This window comes from Mustela nivalis, assembly GCF_964662115.1.
Source record: "Mustela nivalis genome assembly, chromosome: 4".
NCBI lineage: Eukaryota > Metazoa > Chordata > Mammalia > Carnivora > Mustelidae > Mustela > Mustela nivalis.
The window spans coordinates 2,059,223-2,080,761 of NC_139023.1; the positions used below are offsets into that span (position 1 = coordinate 2,059,223).

The 21,539-nt window shown below is 40.8% G+C and overlaps 1 protein-coding gene and 1 long non-coding RNA gene across 4 annotated transcripts in view; both read left to right on the plus strand.

Annotated features, from left to right (window-relative positions):
- Positions 1-5,492, plus strand: part of PRKG2 (protein kinase cGMP-dependent 2) — a 97,170-nt gene extending 91,678 nt beyond the window's left edge. For all 3 annotated transcript variants that reach the window (XM_082728160.1, XM_082728161.1, XM_082728159.1), the window contains one exon: positions 2,500-5,492. In XM_082728160.1, coding sequence (XP_082584286.1) covers positions 2,500-2,689 — 190 coding nt within the window. In that variant the 3' untranslated portion in view covers positions 2,690-5,492. The remainder of the gene's footprint in view (positions 1-2,499) is intronic.
- LOC309862545 overlaps positions 1-21,539 on the plus strand; it is a 531,010-nt gene that overhangs the window by 350,414 nt on the left and 159,057 nt on the right. The window lies entirely within an intron of this gene.

Genomic DNA, 21,539 nt, shown 5'->3' on the forward strand with positions numbered 1-21,539 from the left:
CTCTAGAAATAAAATATGAATCGTGCCGTGATTTGAAATTTTCTAGTTAGCCACAGGTGAATTGAAAGGCGAAATTAATTTTAATTTATTACAGTATATCGAAAAATTGTCATTTTGTTATGTAATCAACATAAAATATTAATGAGATGTCACATTCATTTTTCCGTACTGTTTTCGAAATCCCAGGTGCATTTTACAGCAGTCTCAATTTGGGGTGGCCACTTTCGGGTGCTCACCACCCGTTGCTGGTTGGACAGCTTGAGAGAAAACAGAACATCCGCTAACTTGGGGGGGCAGGGCGACGGATGACTCAGCGGTGATCTCAGTCAGCACCCGATAGACTCTTGAAGGAATTTTAAAACCATTTTTAGATTGCCTTCTCAATTTTTCATCATATGTTTTAGTTGTTGTGAAGAGTGTGATTTCTAGTACATTGTAAATATTGATATTTTATTATTTATTTATTTATTTTTAAGATTTTATTTATTTATTTGACAGACAGAGATCACAAGTAGGCAGAGAGGCAGGCAGAGAGAGAGGAGGAAGCAGGCTCCCCGGTGAGCAGAGAGCCCGACGCGGGGCTTGATCCCAGGACCCTGAGATCATGACCTGAGCCGAAGGCAGAGGCTTAACCCATTGAGCCCCCCAGGCGCCCCGAATATTGACATTTTAAAGTAAAACGTTACTCCTTTCAATATATGTAATGTAATCTAAACACTGGTGAGACCAGATGCCCATTGGCCATTTAAAATCTACAGAGAGTAAAATTACCTAATGCTTTTTTCTCTCTGAATTTATATTTTTGTATTTCGATCCCATTTTCCCAAAAGAGTCTCTTTCATCTTACATAAAACTATTTTTATGGATGCTAGTATGTGATTATTCTTTAAATGGATTTCAATTATAGTTTTCTAAATTTTAAAATTCCTCTGACAACAGGAATTTTTGTGACAACACACATATTTCTTCTGGATTCAGTTGTAATTACATTTTTATAACATGGAATATCAAATGACAGAAATACTGTGCAAAGTTTGAAACGCGAGTATTTAACAAATATTTCTTGAGAAGAAATTACTTATGTACCAGGAGAAATGTTACTTATTAAAAAAATAGGATCAGGTTCCATGTCAATTTTATTCCTTTTTAAAATTATATGGCCATTTAGTGCTGAAAGTTGTGTTCACATAAATAACTGGGAGTGGAGGGTTTTATAAAAGCAATGCCAGGGGCACCCGGGTGGCTCAGTGGGTTAAAGCCTCTGCCTTCAGCTCAGGTCATGATCTCAGGGTCCTGGGATCGAGCCCCACGTCGGATTCTCTGCTCTGGGGGAGCCTGCTTCCCTTCCTCTCTCTCTGCCTGCCTCTCTGCCTATTTGTGATCTGTCGCTCAAATAAATAAATAAAATCTTAAAAAAAAAAAAAAAGCAATGCCACTTTGAATGCCTTCTGAGTGATCTCCCCACTCTCCGAAAAAAACATTATGATTTGTCATAAGTAGTATTTTCACTGATCTACCAGATGAAAATTCAATCAGGTACTTTTAAAATTTGTTTGAAAGCAAAGAATTAAAAACCACCTGATTTGCAAAATAGTTTAATTTCAAATCATTTCACTCTTTGAACAGGGTCAATAATATTTTGAACTGACCCTTTGGCATCCTGGAAAATTTATGTGGGTCAATAAACCATATAGAAATTCAAGGTCAGTGAGAAACTTTTATAAAGTAGAAAAAGGATTTAAAAGTGTCAGATTCCAATTTTTTCCAAAGATTTTACTTATCTGAGAAAGAGAGAGCACAAGCATGCACAGGAGCAGAGGGAGAGGGAGAAGCAGGCTCCCCGCTGAGCAGAGAGCCCGATGTGGGGCTCGGTCCCAGGACCCTGAGATCATGCCCTGAGCCGAAGGCAGATGCTTAACTGACTGACCCACCCAGGTGCTCTAATTTTTTTTTTTAATTTTTATTTATTTATTTAATAAACATATAATGTATTACTAGCCCCAGGGGTACAGGTCTGTGAATCGCCAGGTTTGCACACTTCACAGCACTCACCATAGCACATACCCTCCCCAGCGTCCATAACCCCAGCCCCCTTCGCCCAACCCCCCGTCCCCCAGCAACCCTCAGTTTGTTTTGTGAGATTAAAAGTCTCTTATGGTTTGTCTCCCTCCCAATCAAAAAATACTTGCTTTTAAAGTGTTTTTCAATCTGGAAAAAACAAAAACAAAAACTAGATACCATTTCTGTCTCCTTTTCTTTTGGATTTACCTCCTCAATCCAGGTAACTTCTGTGGAATGTAATGCAGTTACCGGATCCATGTGGTCTAAAGAGGGAACCTCGGAGGCTGAGAGTGTGACTCAAAATGATAGTTGGTCGTCTAGTCTCCTTACCTGTGACTTTCCAGTGGTTACTGTATAAAAACAGGGTTTAGATATAAAAATCATGACCTGTATATAATAACATTATCCTCACCTTTGGCTTAATTCCTCCTCTGTTAGCTCAGTGGACCCACAGACCACAGCTACTTCGACAAGTACCCCCCTGAAAAAGGAGTGCCTCCAGATGAGCTGTCAGGCTGGGATAAAGACTTTTGACAGAAGAAAAGATGATTATTGTCTCTACATCCAGAAGAGGACTCTCAGGACCAATAATCCAGCAGTGATCGCTTCTCTCTTTGGAGTGTTATGATGTCTCTGGGGAGACCATTAGGGAAGAGAATTCTCTGCCCCTGAGTGTGGGGCAGTGTGGATATGAAGGTGGTTCTGAGCTATAATGTCTCATTTAGATGCTCTGAATTATTCATGTATTCTGTTATTTGCTCTTCTCAAATGTTGGAGGCCATTCTCTTCCCCTCTCAACAGTCAGAACCATTTTTGTTGACGGGGCATCATTTTCTCTGCGTTCTATTGCTCCATCCCAATCACACTTGTCTCCTTTGAGTCTTAATAAGGTTTAAAAAGTGTCTTGCCTTTGAGCAACTAAGTCACGCAAATGGGAGGAAGAACAGGGTGAACTTTGGAAGACTTCTGCTCTCAACAATTCCATGTAAGCATTGTGGCATCTTAAAGCCGTGGTCTGCAGAAACTTGCGCAGTCGATATAAGCTCTTGATTTCCCCCTGCATTCAACCTAGAAACATATTAACATGCATCTAATACTAGTCTGGGGAAAGGTCAGTTTTAGTATTAGTCAATGGTGCCACTTCCGAGAAAAAATGAGTTATCTCACCCAGCCAGTAATCATATTCCTATGGGGAACTTTGAAAAAATAAAGCAAAAAATATTTTTTTTTTGTTTTCCTGTGACCAGCTGTGATACATCAGAGACTTTCTCAAAGCCTTGCTAAAGGTAGTTATAATGTGGGGTCAAGTGATGGGCCTTTGGTAGACTTTTGTCTTATATATTAAGTAGTTTCACAATCAAAGTAGAAAACATGCAGGCACAAAATTGTGAAGGCTTCTCTTTCCCATTAAATATGGAGAGAATAACTTCTCATAGGTAAGGTTGCTGACTCTTCAAAACTGAGATATTTTGGCCAGTTCTGTGTTTGTTGCCATTAATAAATCAAGAATACAGAATAACCACAGTTAATTTTTAATGAAAATTTCATTGGCTCATGTTGATGCCCTGTAATCACTGTTGCATCAATAACTCTTTTTAAAGATATTTGAGTCACAAATGTGTTTATAATTTTAGATTTGGTAGGCAAAGGTAGGCAAGCCTCGGGGAAGTGACGGGACTTCGGTAAAAGGGACATCGAGCACATGCCCTCCTGTCTCCTCACAATCTTCCAGATGATGAATAGACTAGTTTCAATGGCACTGGATACCAGTTGTCAGGTATCGACCGTGAACCCACCAAATGGATGGGAAGTAGACTTTCTCTGTATCTTTTTGATCTGGCAGAGTAAAAATAACATCAAAGTTCCTGCATTATTCAAGCTTCTGGTTATATTTTCACATACAAATGTTCTATGGGAAAAGCAACTTCTACCCACTCTCCACCCATATTTTCAGCATTCCAAAACAGTCAGCTGTATGCTTCCTGAAGAGTCAAAGCAGTTAAGTGAGGCCCAACTCAAGAGGGTGCATCCTTAACAAATTGAATTTCCACATTTAGAGAATCCTTTTGCTGAACCAAAGAATTTTTGTTTTCTGGAGTAGTATTTTTAAAAGATTATGTACTGTACATAGATGAACCATTTTTAATAGGATCAACATAACCTGCTTAATGAATTTCTAAGATTTTTAAAGATTTTTATTTGCATTTGGTTTGTAAGCATTATATGTTTTTCCATGTATATATTTTTAAATTACCCACTTATAAATGTAGAAAATTTATGCATTGGATGGATATTAGAACTCTATAGTTATAGCAGCAATGATATTCTCAGAGGAGATGAAGAATTGTAATTCAAAAAAGACTTACAGATATACAAATAAAAACCAACCTAGAGTACTACAGTTTTATTTTGCCTGTGATTGGCCATATCAGTATGTCATCTCCACACGTGATTTTATTTTGTTTCCTTTAGAGTACTTCATAAAGATGAAGAACTGAGAGATTGAACCATCCTGTAATTCCAGTTCCACTCTTTCTTAGCTGAGTGAGCTTGGGAAACTGAGTTTACTTCTTTGAGTAGACTATAACTAGCTTTCTCACCTGCAGAAGACAATGTAGTAAAATAGCACCTGCTTTAGAGGTCTGTTTCAGGGATTCAGAGAGATACCTGGTCCTTTGTGGACATCTGTGAGATAATCAGTGCTGCAAAGGGGGGAGCTACTGTTACTGTCTCTATTAGAATTAAAGGGGACTTAATAACCATTTAGCCCTGAGACTATGTGTGGTTGATATCTATATGTATAGTTATTCCAATTAAATCCAGTACTTATCTTTTTCTTTTAAATCATGAAGATTAAACTTTAGTATGTATGATGAAGGGTTAATACTTACCAAAATGAAGTGCTTTATTAAGAGCTCACCTACTTTTCTAAATTCTAATTTTTTTATGAAATAGGGATATATATATATGTAAATATATTCTTCAAAAATACATAACCTGTCATATTCCTAATCCCCCAATATACAAATGCATCATATTCCTAATCATCAAATCATTCCTGTTCTCTTTTCCAAGTACAAAGTTAAGTTTTCAGTCTTGAGTCTCTTCTCTGTGGGGGCAACTTTTCATAATTCTAGTTTCTTAATCTTTTCTCTAAATATGAAAATGGAAGGAGAGGATTATTAAAAAAAAAAAAATAAAAGATTTCGAGTTAAAGAGACCTGGGTTTGAATTTTAGCTCTGCCCAGATTTGTGTAAATGATAAACCACATCTTCATCCATCTGTAAACTGAAGATGTACATGTAAAGCTTTGGGGCATTGGGCCGGAGTATTATTACTTATGGGCCATTGACAATAACCATTTGGAAATACATACATACATACATATATTTCTTTCGGCATGATAATAAACCCTTGTTCTTTATTGCTAGGCATTGTGCTAGGAGTATTTATGTCCATCATGTCATTCACACAAGACTGTAAAATAATAATAAACATACTGTCAATTGCCTTTGAAGCTAAACATTGGCTTTGAATACGCATTTCCGTCACGATTTTGCCGTTTTGGTTTTTTCATGGCTTAGTCCCAGCTCTAAGCAACTGAGACTTTGTTGCTTCAAACAACCATTTTATGATTACCGTAAATTCTACGGGTCAGGAATTCAGACACGTGGTGAAGATGGCTTGTCTCTACACCACAATATTGGCGATATCATGTGAAAAGACTCAGAGCCTGGGGTGAATCCATAGCTGGGAGCTAGAGTCACCTAAAGCCTTGTCCCCCACTCTCTGCAACCCAGGGTGAGACCACTTGAAGACGAGGACGCCTGACCAGAGAGCCCGCATATGTCCTCTCCATAGCTTGGAATCCTCACATGCTGGTGTTCTTAAACTAGTCAGACTACTTTCAGAGAGGCTTAGGATTCCAAGAACAGGTATTCTTGGAAACAAGGGAGAAGCTTTTAATCCTTTACAAACCAGCCTTGAATCACATGACATCACTTCTGCCATATTCTATTGATGGAAGCAAAGCCCACCCAGCTTTGGGGAACGGGAACATAGACTTAATGAAGAGAGTTTCATAGAGCTTGCAAGCAATTTTAAAAACTGCCACAGTCCACTTTCTGGTCACAGATGAATCGTATTACTGCATGAGCAGCAAATACATTCCCTCCCAAGAGCCTCCCTAAAAATACAACTTAATTACAGTATCAGGCTCAAGCTTAAGACCTAAGATTTTATCCCTCCAAATCCATTCGAGTGTGGATAAGAATCCTCAGTTATAATTCTGTGCATATATTCTTTTAGTCCTAGAAGCCTATGAACCGAGTGACGAAGTCATCTATTAGCACACTTCCAACCTTACGTGGTAAAACCATCCAAGGATAACCACAACAGATACTCGCATTCAGAGAGGGAGAAGATGGGAAGCAGGAAGCAGCCACGAGTCCATTGAATTCTGAGATCTGGTCTGACACATAGTACCTTTCCTCTGCTTTGGGCTGAGTCACACTCCCCACAAGTTGTTCTCCATAACTCTTGACCTCATTGTGTAGAGTCCTGGTTCTGCCTTTTGAGTCATCCTTCTCTTTCTGTGAGATATGGCTGCTGTTTGCAGCTGCACAGACTTCCTAGTCTGTTTCCTGCTGCTCGGTGGTTGAAATGACTTTTTCCATTTGTCTGTCTCTAGCTCTTCATTCTAAACTGTCATGTTTTCTTTAAAATCTTTGTGAGTTTCCTATGTTTAAATCTGTGATCACTCCATTAGACAAAGGCTGTACCCCACATCTTCCTGTGAAGGTGCTATAGAGAAAGTGATTCTTAAGAGTTGTTGTTTTGGGGCAGCTGGGTGGCTCAATGGGTTAAAGCCTCTGCCTTCAGCTCAGGTCATAATCCCAGGGTCCTGGGATCGAGCCCCACATCGGGCTCTCTGCTTGGCCGGGAGCCTGCTTCCCCCTCTCTCTCTGCCTGCCTCTCTGCAGACATGTGATCTCTGTCTGACAAATAAATAAATAAATTTTTCTTTTTAAGTTGTTGTTTTTTTTAAAGAGTGGGTGTGCACAACACATACTTAACATGCCTTTTGATCTGGAAAGGTATGATTGCTGCAGAGATGCTTTCGGTGATCCCTGTCATGGCCTTCGTGCCCTTTGTAATCCTCCCCTCCGAGTGGGGACTGAACCTAGTGACTTCCTTCTAACAAACACTAACAAACCATCCAGATGATGGGATGTCAGTTCTAAGAGTAGGTTACAAAGTGACTCTGCTTCTCCCATATCACCCCCTTGCCCTCTCATTTGCTTCCCCTGATGGAAACCAGCCGCCATGACATGAGCGTCTCTGGAAAGGCCCATGTGGAGAGTAACTGAAGGAGCCGCTGGCCAGCATCTGGGGACAAAGTGAGGCCCTCTGTCACACACACGAGATGAACTGAGTTGTGCCGGTGACCACGGAGATGAGATTGGAAGCAGGTGCTCCTCCAGATGAGACTGAAACCATGGCCTACACTTTGATTGTCCCTAGTGACGGTGCATGAGACAGAGTAGCCACATAAACAACTCCCAGGACTTGGGATGACAAACTGGAACCGGCCTCTGTCTTTCATGGTTGCCAGCTTGGTCATACGGGGGGCCTGTGGAATAAGCTGGTACCCTTTCAGTCCACCTCGCTTGGGATTTGCAGATGCTGACGGGCCAGTCTGGCTGGAGCTGGAGGAACCACAGACCTGGCGGCTCAGTGACCAGTGATTGACAAGACGTCGTAAGCCGCTACAGTAGCTTGGTCTTGCATGATGGCAATGTATTTCTGCATTTCAGATCTTATGCAGATTTCTTCTGTGTCCAAAGCCTAACTCAGAACCATACAGAGAAGGGAATCCTGGGAAGCTAAATCAACAAAGTGTAAAGTCACTCAATCTCAAAACTAGTAAAATATATAAATGTAATATATAATTATTTTTATATGATTTATTTAGTTTGGATTTTTAAGAAACAAGATTTTCTTCCTCTCTTTCTACTCAGTAGTTATCAAAGTGGACATTAGAGACAAGCCACACAACTCAGGTGAAACCAGCAATAACGACTTTTCTCTGGTAATTTATAGGCAAGTTCTAAACCGAGTAACAGCTAGAGCTTTTTCAACTTTGAAAGATACAAAACCAAGATATTTTTGTTTATTTAATTGTCGGTTACTACCTTAAAAACAGTATAATAAAAAGTAACATGAAGTTTGTTTCAATACATACAAACTTTCTCAGTGAGGAAGGAGATGTGCCTTGAGAAAGGGGGAAGAAAAAGGCAGAAAAAAATCTGATGTGATAAAGGAAAAACACCAGCGATGCATCCGTCCCGGAAACCGAGGAGAGCACGTGGAACTTCTCCCGGGGGTTGGGGTGGGAGAAAGCCAGGTGTCCCAGCAGAACTCAAGCTGACTGTGAGTCAATCTCCAGCCCTGCTATTTAAAATTCAGGAGGATGCTCAGATTGCTAAATGCATCATAAAATGCGAGATCTGGAAAGCTGCCCTCTTCTACATTCTGCTTGGCCTGTCTCTTGTAAAGTCTGTGCTCAGTTTTTCATTTAGGGAGGAGAGTCAAAGATTTTAAAGTGCGCCTAGAAATATTGAAAAGCTCAATCCATGAGTCAAAGCCAGAGGAAGTGAAGAAAGGCTAATAGAAACGTACAAACACACAGTTTTCTTTCTGAGGACCCGTAAAGATCAAAGGGAGGAGAGGGAATCCTCTTATTCTAGTGAGTAACGGCGGTGCAGAGAACTAGGTAATGCGTGTCTTAATGAACGCACTGTCCCGGGCACGCATAGGTCTGAGGACGCAGCAGAGGGACAAAAATCACAGTCCTAGTGAACGCTCCTTTTTATGAGATGACTTGGTTAACGGTGATGATAACAGCCAGGTAATATAATCGTGGGTATTTTTCTTCTATATTTTATAAGATTTATACGTTAGACTTAGATCTCATAGTAAGGAACAAGACTTACTTTAAAAAAAAAATAAATTGAAGCAGAGAAGCTGGGTATCAGAAAGGTCAATGCACAAAAGGACTGTCGAAAGCCAACGACACACGTCACCCGGGCTCACCGCTCCCCAGGCAGCTGACAGACCACAGCAGCTGCCTCTCCAGTATTCAGCCCCTACTTACTTGAATCTTCCAGTCAAATTTGGAAAGACTCTATTCCTTACCTCTCGATTCTGATGTATTTCCACATATAGGGACGCAAACCAACCCTCTCGCTTGATAGGGACAGGCAATTTACTTCTTTAAAGGTTTCTTAGCTGTTTTGGAAAAATAGTTGGTTCTACTTCTGCCAGAATTTCAATGCCTTGTTTCCCTGCTTCTTCCTTACTTGTAGATAGAGTGCCTCCTGGCACCAGATTCTCTCTGCTAAGTGCCTATGTGTGAATGATTTGGTTAATCAACTGACTGACCGATTCCCTCCACAAATATTCGAGTGACTCCTCTGTGCCACTGGCGGGCAGCAGTGAACAGCAGAGACAGGCTCCCTCCCGTCATGAAGCATCCTCTCTAATTGTAAGAGGATATAGTAAATTAGGAAACAAATGGTGCACATGACGGAACGGAGCCCCACCTAAGAGTTGGATGTACGGAGAAAACATGGAAATTAAAAAATTTTGTAAATTAAATGTAAATATTATAAAATATATTTTTTATTTTTATAAAATGTTATTTTTATAAAATATTTATTTGTATGTGAATATTATTTTAACTTATTTATATTGTAAAATGTAAATTAAGGAACACGCAGACTGTAGCCCATCTCCTTTGAGCGTCCACCTACTGGTTAGTGGGAGGGACTAGTCACCTCTGGTTCAGCGTTAATCCAAACAAATCATGAGAAACAGTTCCTCCAAGGCAGTGGTGCTCAGATTTTGGTGGGTATCAGATTATGATGGGGAATGGAATGGGTGTCAAGGCCGAGGCCCTTCCCACTTTTAGAGGCCGGGGCCTCTGGGGGCTTTAGGAGCTCCCCAAGTGCTTCTGATAACCACTGGTTATCAGACTGGTTCTGGACAAAGCCCAGTCTCTCTTCGACAACGTGCGCAGGTGCTCGTCTGGCCTCTCTTGCGGTAATTTCCCTGACCAAAAGGGAGGATGAGTCAAAGCTCTAGGCCAGGGAGTTCCTTGCTAATTGTCTGATGTTTGCAGCAGAAGTTTACGGTGACGAACGATCATCATCTGTCTTCTCTGGGCTGAGACAGGGCCCAAGGCATCCCTCGATGTCTTGAGTTCCTCTCAGTTACTGCTGCCCCTAAAGGCTTTTGGGGTTTGACAGTGGTTCCTTCTAGTTCTAGCTAAGACCTGCTTTTCAGAACTCACTACAGAGCCACCTGCTTCTTACGAAGATGACTCCCTCTGATAAGCTTCCCTAGCTGGACCTTCAGAGTTCAAGGTCCTGTTTCTACATTGTAGAAGGCAAGGGAACTCAGGGGAACTCTGGGACTCCTACTGCAGGCTATGCCATGCCCCCAAGCTAACTGTCTGTGCTTTGCCTAAGGGCAGCTTGTGATGAGACCCGGGTGTGGGGGAGGGGCCTCCTCTCTTCCCTGCTTCCTCAGTTCCCGGGGTCAGAAAGGAAACAGGCTTCCTGGTCTTTCTTTGCTGTCTGGATTTCCCTCTGATCTCTTCCACAAAACCCTGATCTTTTATAAGCTAAAGGAGATAGAGGAATTTAGATCATCCTTTTTCAGGACCAAAGCGTGGCGTTTGATTTTCAAGAGCTTGATGTTATCTAAGACTTTCTCAGTACAACCCTCCTGGAATTAATCTTAATCTTAATCTTAATCAGCAGGCAAAGGATTCTCAAAAAAAAAAAACAAACAAACCAAGATTTATTCTCAGGAAGGCAAAACAAAATTGCATTTATAATTTAAAAGGAGAATTCTTTTTGCTTTGTGAAAGTAAACTGTAAACTTTCATCACAGTGATAAACTCTATTAATATAATTAAACAGGCTAATGTGACAGAGGGTCTGAGAAAAGGAGAGAGTGATTTGAGTAAGTGTAAGGAAATGCTCTCCTGAGTCGGTGACATTTGAACTGAGACATGAACGGTGCATGGAAACAGGCTTGAGACCGTCTAGGAAGAAGTGTTCCAGGCAGAGAAATCAAACGCAAAAGCCGTGGGGCTATTCATGAGTCTGGCGTGTTGGAGAAAAGGAAGAAGTCTTGGAAGTTCCTGCAGAGCCAGCACTCAGGGAGGTAGGCAGGGCCAGGCTGTGAGAGCCTCAAAGAGTTTGATTTTTCTCCCAAATGAAATATGAAGCCATTTGATTTTTTTTTTCCTTCCTTTTGGAGCAGGGGAGTGACTTGATCTGATTTATGTTTTCAGAAGATCAGTATGGTGGCCACGCCATGACGAAGCGTAGACTGGGGAATACAGAAAGCAGGCAGACCCAGACGGCAGGCCGTTGAATTATTTAATTTGGGAAACTAATGGAAGTTGGCTCCGACAAGAATGTCAAATGGGTCACGTTCAAGGAGCCAGGGGTGGGACAGTGTCTGGAGAGAGGTGACAGGACCACATGTGAGCAAGCAGAGGAAGAGGAAGCGAGCCAGGATGATTCTCGGGGTTTCCCCGCGTCTAGGTGAGTAAATGTACGGACGCAGGTATACGTGTGTGTGCGCGTGTGTACGTGAAAATGCAAGGTTGTGTGTGTGTGTCTAGATATATAACGTCATTTAAAAAAACGCTTTCTTTTAAAACCAGTGTGCAGACTGTGGTCTCAGTTATTTTTTAAGTAGGGTTGCTACATGTTGCTAATCACACTGTCCAAGGTGGAAAAAAAAATGATTAACATTTTAATAACCTACATGAAAGGTAGTTTGCTAAATACTTTACACAGATCACCTTGCTTGAAATGTATGCCTCAGTTTTGAGGCATACATTAATGCCTCAACAGTAATGAAAATAAATGAAATTCAACAGTAATGAAATTACTGTTTCTACTATGTTATAGGTGAGGAAACTTTATCCTGGAGGGAAAAGAACAGACTAACAGACTTGAAACATGCATTCAACCCACCTTTTTAAAGGACCTACCGTGTGTGTTTTGTTCATAGTGAGGCTACAAACGGGTGCCTTCATTACCGTAGAGACGGCACGCTGACCACTCACTGGGAAAAGAAGTTTCAAATCCTCCTTGTTGGGTGGTGTATTTTCTGGGTGCCAAATTAGTTAAAACAAGAGACTTTGCCTTCCACTCACTAACTTGACCCAGACAGAGCACCTGCGGTCAAACTATTCTTAAGCACGCACCGTCGCAGGGTGGCCGCTGAAATACATGATGGCTTGTATAAATCAATGTTGTTATGGTTTTAGATGGTGGAGTGTGACCAAGGTAGGAGGGTTTAAACTTAATTGTGTTGGTTTTTTGCATGTTTTTTTTTTTTCTGCTTTGTTTTTATCTTTTTCCATGCCAGGTTCTACTCCCACTACCTTAGTTTTCCCCGTAACAAAACAGCAATGTGGACACTGGCTTCCATCCAGCTGCTCTAAGAGTCCTGGGCAGTTGCTTGTACGTGGTGTCCTTCTTCTGCAGGAGTCCGGAACACCTCCCTTCCGTGGGGTAGACCCAACCCACAGATGCCAACGCAGTTTCCATAGCGCTCCTCCGTTTGCTTTACTGCACTTTTGTCAAACTTAAACCTACTTCTGATTATCCCCAGCAGGATTAGGTCATCACATTTATCTCTTATTTTCATGTAGAACTTTTTGGCTCTTTTTTAGTTTTGTGTGTTTTTTTGTTCTTGTTTTTGTTTCTGCTTTGCTTCTATGCCTTGCATTCATAGTGTGCAAGTATGAAAAGGAAGGAACAAGGTTACTTTTAAATAGTACAAAGCTATATTTGGAAGACTGTTGACCGTTCAGGGAAGTTGCCTACAGAATCAAGTAATGAATCAGTGCGTCCTTTACTCCAACCTTTCTCCAAAAGCGAAGGGCAACCTTCGGATATATGGAAACAACTTGGAAATAGGCACAAGGCAATCCTGAAAATACAGACCAGAAGGAATGATAAGCAATACCATTTTGTTCAACATAATGTGCTGCTATCAAGAGAAGGAATTTAATTTCTGATAAACGAGGAGGGGGGTAGGATGCCAGAAAGTTTGGAATACGTGTACAGCCTCCCACAGAAATTGCTTCAGGCACTGAGGGCAGCACAGAGGAGAGTAAATTCTAGTATGCTCGCTAGGTACGGGGTCATACTGCCCTCACACCATCTTCTTCTATTTGCCAGATTTTACTTATCTATTGTTTTTTTACTGCCTGATTAAGGCTCAGTACTACTACAACTCTTGAATCAAACTCTGGGCATTCGTATTTTCTTTTTTATTTTTTAAGATTTGGTTATTTATTTTGGAGAGGTTGAGAGAGACCAAGAACACAGGGGGGCAGTGGGGAGAGCAGAGGGAGAGGAAGACTATCCTGCAGAACCCCGCTGAGTGTCAAGTCTGAGGCAGGGAGAGAGGTTCAGTCTAAGGACCCTGAGATCATGACCCAAGCCAGAATTAAGCATCATGTTGGACACTGAAATAGCTGAGCCACCCAGGCAGCCCTGGGCACTCAGATTTTCATCTTCTCCTGTATTAGAAGATCTGGTACCAGGTGGTGGGTATTATAGAGGGCACAGATTGCATGGAGCACTGGGTGTGGTGAAAAAATAATGAATACTGTTTTTCTGGAAATAAATAAATTGAACAAAATTAAAAAAAAACAAGGAAAAGAAAAGAATCAGAAAAGCAAAAAAAAAAAAAAAAAAAGAAGAAGAAGAAAAAAGAAAAAAAAAGAAGAAGAAGAAGAAGATCTGGTACCTTGTGCTAAACATGTCGAAAACACCAGTCCTCATCTCTCGTCTTCCAGATCTTGCTTCTCTTGTCAATTCTCCATGGAGGGAGCTGAAGAGCGATTAAACTCAACCTCCACGCAACGCAGGCCAACCAGCTGATACAAAGATTCAACTAAAAATTCAACACTTCCAAGTTAACACTCTGCTCGGGACTCCAGTGTTCCCTCTCTTCGTCCTTCCCAGCGGCTGTATGATCAGACCCTCACCACTCTCCTCACGCCTCTGACCCACCACTCCTTACAGACGGTGGTGCCTCCTACTCAATTTTTCATATCACCTGAGTAATTGTGACTTCAAGTCCCTACCCTCAGGCCGACCTGACTGCCGAGCTCCCGACCAACAGTCCTCTGATTGTGTTCACCTTAATTTTCTAGAAACTACCAGCTCAGTCCTAAACTGAACTTGACCTCTGTGTCTCCATTTCTGTTCAGGCTAACACCATCTCTTGCCAGGATTCTTTGAACTCTTTAGGATTTCTCTCCTTGCATTCAGCCTAGATTCCTCTCAGTTAGCATGTGTATTTCTGTTTTATCTAAATTTGTCGAATTTCATTTTGCTTAAAAGCACTTCATCCAAATTAAAACTAACTTTTATGTTAAATTAAATTCTGGATAAAAGGTCTTGAGATTCTTCAAAGTAGTGCTTATTGTGTTCATAAAGAGATTACAAAAAAAAAATCCAGCACTCACTGCAATAAAGCTGGAACCAAAAGTCAGGTAACCCCCAAACAACTATTCAGTAGGAAATGAGATATTTTGTTTTTCAAAATGACTCTGAGTTTTAAAGATGACTTTAAAATATAAGATTTCATGGTAGAAATTAATAAGAATGTGAGCAATACATTTCAAACACCTGTGGGATATAGTGAAATAGTACCCAGAGGAAAATGGTTATTCTTCCATGAACTTATTAAAACACTGTAAGAATTGAAAATAAGGGAACTCCATAGTTACCTCAAGAGGGTAGAAAAAAAAAATTCATCCTGTTTTGTGTGTGTTGAGTTTGAGGAGTTCATTATAGATCCTGGATATCAACCTTTTGTCTGTACTGTCATTTGCAAATATCTTCTCCCATTCCGTGGGTTGCCTCTTTGTTTTTTTGACTGTTTCCTTTGCTGTGCAGAAGCTTTTGATTTTGTTGAGGTCCCAAAAGTTTATTTTCGTTTTTGTTTCCTTTGCCTTTGGAGACATATCTTGAAAGAAGTTGCTGTGGCTGATATTGAAGAGGTTACTGCCTATGTTCTCCTCTAGGATTCTGATGGATTCCTGTCTCACGTTGAGGTCTTTTATCCATTTTGAGTTGATCTTTGTGTACGGTGTAAGAGAATGGTCGAGTTTCATTCTTCTACATATAGCTGTCCAGTTTTTCCAGCACCATTTATTGAAGAGACTGTCTTTTTTCCACTGTATATTTTTTCCTGTTTTGTCGAAGATTAACTGACCATAGAGTTGAGGGTCCATATCTGGGCTCCTTACTCTGTTCCACTGGTCTATGTGTCTCTTTTTATGCAGTACCATGCTGTGTTGGTGGCCACAGCTTTGTAATAAAGCTTAAAATCAGGTAACGTGATGCCCCTAGTTTTATTTTTGTTTTTCAACATTTCCTTAGCGATTCAGAGTCTCTTCTGATTCTATACAAATTTCTGGATTATTTGCTCCAGTTCTTTGAAGAATACTGGTGGAATTTTGATCGGAATGGTATTAAAAGTATAGATTGCTCTAGGCAGTATAGACATTTTAACAATGTTTATTCTTCCAATCCAAGAGCATGGAATGGTCTTCCATCTTTTTGTGTCTTCTTCAGTTTCTTTCATGAGTGTTCTGTAATTCCTCGAGTACAGATCCTTTACCTCTTTGGTTAGGTTTATTCCCAGGTATCTTATGGTTCTTGGTGCTATAGTAAATGGAATCGATTCTCTAATTTCCCTTTCTGTATTTTCATTATTAGTGTATACGAAAGCCACTGATTTCTGTACATCGACTTTGTATCCTACCACGTTGCTGAATTGCTGTATGAGTTCTAGTAGTTTGGGGGTGGAGTCTTTTGGGTTTTCCATATAAAGAATCATGTCATCTGCGAATAGAGAGAGTTTGACTTCTTCATTGCCAATTTGGATACCTTTTATTTCTCTTTGTTGTCTGATTGCTGTTGCTAGGACTTCTAATACTATGTTGAACGAGAGTGGTGAAAGTGGGCATCTTTGTCTTGTTCCTGATCTCAACGGGAAGACTGCAAGCTTTTTCCCATTGAGGATGATCTTTGCTGTGGGTCTTTCATAGATAGATTTGATGAAGTTCAGTTCCCTCTATCCCTATACTTTGAAGCGTTTTAATCAGGAACAGATGCTGGATTTTGTCAAATGTTTTTTCGGCATCAATTGAGAGGACCATGTGGTTCTTCTCTCTTCTCATATTAATTTGTTCTATCACACTGATTGATTTGCGAATGTTGAACCATCCTTGTAGCCCAGGGATGAATCCCACCTGGTCATGGTGGATAATCTTTTTAATGTGCTGTTGGATCCTCTTTGCTAGGATCTTGTTGAGAATCTTAGCATCCATATTCATCAGTGATATTGGTCTGAAATTCTCCTTTTTGGTAGGGTCTTTGCCTGGTTTGGGGATCAGGGTAATGCTGGCTTCATAGAAAGAGTCTGGAAGTTTTCCTTCTGCTTCAATTTTTTGAAACAGCTTCAGGAGAATAGGTGTTATTTCTTCTTTGAAAGTTTGGTAGAATTCCCCAGGGAATCCGTCAGGTCCTGGGCTCTTGTTTTTTGGGAGGTTTTTGATCACTGCTTCAATCTTGTTACTAGATATCGGTCTATTCAGGTTGTCGATTTCTTCCTGGTTCAATTTTGGGAGTTTATAGTTTTCCATTTCATCTAGGTTGCTAAGCTTATTGGCATATAACTGTTGATAATAACTTCTGATGATTGTTTCTACTTCCTTGGTGTTAGTTGTGATCTTTCCCTTTTCATTCATAGTTTTATGAATTTGGGCTTTCTCTCAGGCAATCATATAAAAAAATGGGCAGAAGATATGAACAGAGACTTCTCCAATGAAAACATACAAATGGCTATCAGACACATGAAAAAATGTTCTTCATCACTAGCCATCAGGGAGATTCAAATCAAAACCACATTGAGATACCACCTTACACCAGTTAGAATGGCCAAAATTAACAAGACAGGAAACAACATGTGTTGGAGAGGATGTGGAGAAAGGGGAACGCTCTTACACTGTTGGTGGGAATGCAAGTTGGTGCAGCCTCTTTGGAGAACAGTGTGGAGATTCCTCAAGAAATTAAAAATAGAACTTCCCTATGACCCTGCAATTGCACTACTGGGTATTTACCCCAAAGATACAGATGGAGTGAAAAGAAGGGCCATCTGTACCCCAATGTTTCCAGCAGCAATGGCCACGGTCGCCAAACTATGGAAAGAAACAAGATGCCCTTCAACAGACGAATGGATAAGGAAGATGTGGTCCATATACACTATGGAGTATGATGCCTCCATCAGAAAGGACGAATACCCAACTTTTGTAGCAACATGGACGGGACTGGAAGAGATTCTGCTGAGTGAAATAAGTCAAGCAGAGAGAGTCAATTATCATATGGTTTCACTTATTTGTGGAGCATAACAAATAGCATGGAGGACATGGGGAGTTAGAGAGGAGAAGGGAGTTGGGGTAAATTAGAAGAGGAGGTGAACCATGAGAGACTATGGACTCTGAAAAACAATCTGAGGGGTTTGAAGTGACAGGGGGGTGGGAGGTTGGGGTACCAGGTGGTGGGTATTATAGAGGGCACGGATTGCATGGAGCACTGGGTGTGGTGAAAAAATAATGAATACTGTTATGCTGAAAATAAATAAATTTAATTTAAAAAAATTAATCCTGGGAACTTTAAGAAACTATTTTACTGATAAAGTATTAATTGACAAAAGAAAAAAAACCTTAAATCTTTATTACAGACAAAAGCTGATTTTAAAAAAAAATCATCATAACAGAAAAGAAAATATGTACGCTTGACCCAGGAGGGAAAGAATAAATAATGATGCCAGGACTAAGAAAAGGAAGAACAACAGATTTGAGTTAATGGAAATGAGAAAATAAATTACAAAGGTAGATAAAAAAGTAATTTCCAAGAGCATGTAAATCGCTGAAAGTCAATTTATGTAGAGGTAGAGTATCCGTATAGTCCAAAATGAAATGATAACCACTTCTCTCCACAAGGCAATCAGCTCAGATAATTTAATAGTGTTCAATAGGCAATTCCTATGATAGTTAAACTCTGTACAGAGAAAGAGAAGTACCTCCCAACTCATTCCCTATAGCTACTATAACCATGACATCCAACTATCCAGCTGTGGGTTTTTTTGTTTTGTTTTGTTTTGTTTTAGGAACAAAAACATGCACCAATCTTATCTGTAAAAATAAATGTAAAGTCTTCTTTTTTTTTTTTTATTTTATTTATTTGACAGAGAGAGAGATTGCAAATAGGCAGAGAGGCAGGCAGAGAGAAAGGGGAGGAAGCAGGCTCCCTGCAGAGCAGAGCCCCCGATGCGGGACTCAATCCCAGGACCCTGGGACCATGACCTGAGCTGAAGGCAGACGCTTTAACCCACTGAGCCACCCAGGTGCCCCAATAAATGTGAAGTCTTAAATGAGATATTACAAATCAGATCCAAAAACAGCATTACAAGACTCACTGTACCAGATAGAGTTTAGTCCTATTTGGAAATATATTAATGTAATCTGTAAAATAAATGGATTAATGGAAAAACATATAATCATATTGACAGGTAATCTTTAAGAGATAAGATTTAAGATCCAATTGGGACAAGTCTCTTTATAGAAATTTTTGTTTCCTAAAATAGGAACCACAGAATTTAGAGTATAGCTTGAAGCTGTTCATTTCTCAAATATCCTCTTTTTAGAATTTGACAGCTTTTTATTTTTTCAAATGAAACTCACAAATTGTCTCTAAAGTGGCTCTGGAATAGCATATGCAGAAGAAAAGTCAAAAATTTTATAAATAAGAACATTATGACCATCTCATATTTGTGAAGAAGGTACAACTTCCAAGTCATTCTCATGTGAATTATTAAATTTGATCTGAAACGTATATAGGACTGACACTGCTGTTCTCTAGATCAAGTCACCTGGTCTTTGCACCTTGAGTGTTGAACTCCCTGCCGTGCTGGTCTCACAGCTTCTGCTTCTGGCCCCATTTCATCTCTTCTCAATACGGCAGCCCACGTGATCTCTTAAATACAAGCCAGGAAATATTATGTCTCTCTACAAAACCCCATGATAACTTCCCATCTCTTTCAGAGAAAAAGCTGAAATCATTCCTTGCCTATAGCCCACCCGCCCCACCCCCACCTCTGTCCCCTCTCACTTCCTGTCCCACTTCTTTCTCTCGCTCTCGCTCTCCTCCAACCACGTTAGCGTCCTGACCCTTCCTCACGTAGGAGGGTTCTATTCCCACCTCAGGGTCTTTGCACTGACCCCTGACACATGCTTTTCCTAATACATTTACTTTCTTGAGACTTTGGCTCAAACGTCACCTTTTCAGAGTGGTTTTTCCTGATGACCCTTCTTAGAATGGCAAGTGCTTTGGTTCTCTTTGTCCCTCTTCCCCTTGCTGCTTAATTCCACAGCCTTTCCTGCTCCCTAATACAATACACATTTGACACATTTGACTTACCTTCTGTCGTTCTCCAGCACATTGTAACCCTGATGGAGACAGGGTGTTCGGTGCCCAGTGTCTAGAACAGTGCTAAGCAGACGTGAGCTCTTGACAAGAAATTCTTGGGTGAATGCATGAGCTACAGATGGAGCAACCGATCCCAAAATAGTTAAATAACCTGCCCTGTGCTAGCAAGACTTCATCAGGACCTCCATCTTCAGATTCTCTAATCCACGGTACTTTTCCAGCTTACTCATTTATCCCTACGATATCCATATCGTATGTTTGAATTTGCATTTATTTTGGTCAACTGTAACTTTTAAGTATTTTCAAATGAATAAATTCTGTTTCCTAACACAAGAGCCACAGAATTCAGAGTATAGCTTGCATTTCTTCATTTCTCAAATACTATCTTTTTAGAATTTGACTGTTATTTTTTTAAAATCAGAGCTATACGCTGACAAAGACCCTAGAATGTTCAAATTAGCATGTTAAATAGAAGACTGCGTCAGATCAAGTGTATAGATACACAAAATGTTATTTTTTATGAATACAATGGGACGGAGATGAATTCTCTAGAAATGTCATGATTTACAGCAAATTCGGGGGATGACAACTTTACATTTTTCTATAAAACCATCGCTATTATGCAACAATCTGACTTTCACATCAAGCTGCAAGACCCAACCTGTCCTTGCACATTTTTGCCTGAGACTCTTAGTATTTATCCGAGAACAGACAGAAGAATAAAGCCTGAACTGTATACCTGAAAAGCACACCTACAGGAGTAAGTGATAACATATGTTTTTTAAAGCATTGAGGATATACGAGGGGTCTTTTGTTTTAACCTGAAAGCTTCCTCTGTCTTGGAGTTCACACATACGGCGCTCCTCTACTGGCCAATTAAATAATTGATTATTTTCTCAAGTTTGCCTTTTAAATGTCTCCATCATTCTCAAGCTTAACAATACGAAGGTTGATGCGGGGACCTCCGTCATAATCCCTCCGGACGGGAGCCGTTTAGAGGGGGAATAGTTAGACTTATTAGTGTAAGTCTGTCAAGTGATATATTCTCTATTCCTAACTGAGGGTGAGGTTGACTTGACTGCTGTAAGCCTCCTGGGGCAGCTGGGGCCGTTCCTTTCTGTCCGGGGGAAGCACATGGTCTTGGATTTTCAGAAGCGAGAGTGCTCGGGTTGTAACTGCCGGGCCTTGTTCTGTTTGTCTTATCTGCACCCGTGTCTCATGTGTAGTTTGTATTTGATGGGTCAGGGACATGCAGGTGACCGCTAAAAACTGGGAATTTAGGAAATAAAGCACAGAAGAGGATGGCCATTGCAAAGCGTGCCGTTTCCTCTGTGAGAACTAACAGAGAAATAGGACCGCGGCAAGAGCATTCCCGAATATCATTTCCTGACCAGGTTCTGACGGAGCACACGCGACCACGAGGAATTCTGCTCTGGGTCCGTCTGGCGTTTCATCCTTTAGACAAAATTAAAAGGTCAATCTATTTCTTGATATTTTTCCTATTTCAGCGCAGCAACCTTTCCTCACCAGGTGCATCTAAGAGCTCGGAAGACTTCGGGGCAGACATTTCTGGCTGAGGACAGAGATGCAGGGAACACTCGTGTCTTTGCAGGAAGCAGAGGTTAAGGAGAGAGGGAACCAGAGGGGTCCAGGGAACGGGGTCCTGGAACACCGGACGTGCAATTTCCACTCTTCCCGAGGAGCTTCACGAATGGATCATTCGCTCACGACCCGGAGACAGACAAAGCCCTTTGATCTCCAGCTTTACCTAGAATTGTCCCCGAGGGTAGCAAGGGCCACCGGAGACCGTTCTGCACAGTGGCAGGGTCGCATTCTGGTTACCCCAGGGCCACTGGGTCCACCCGGAGGTGGGG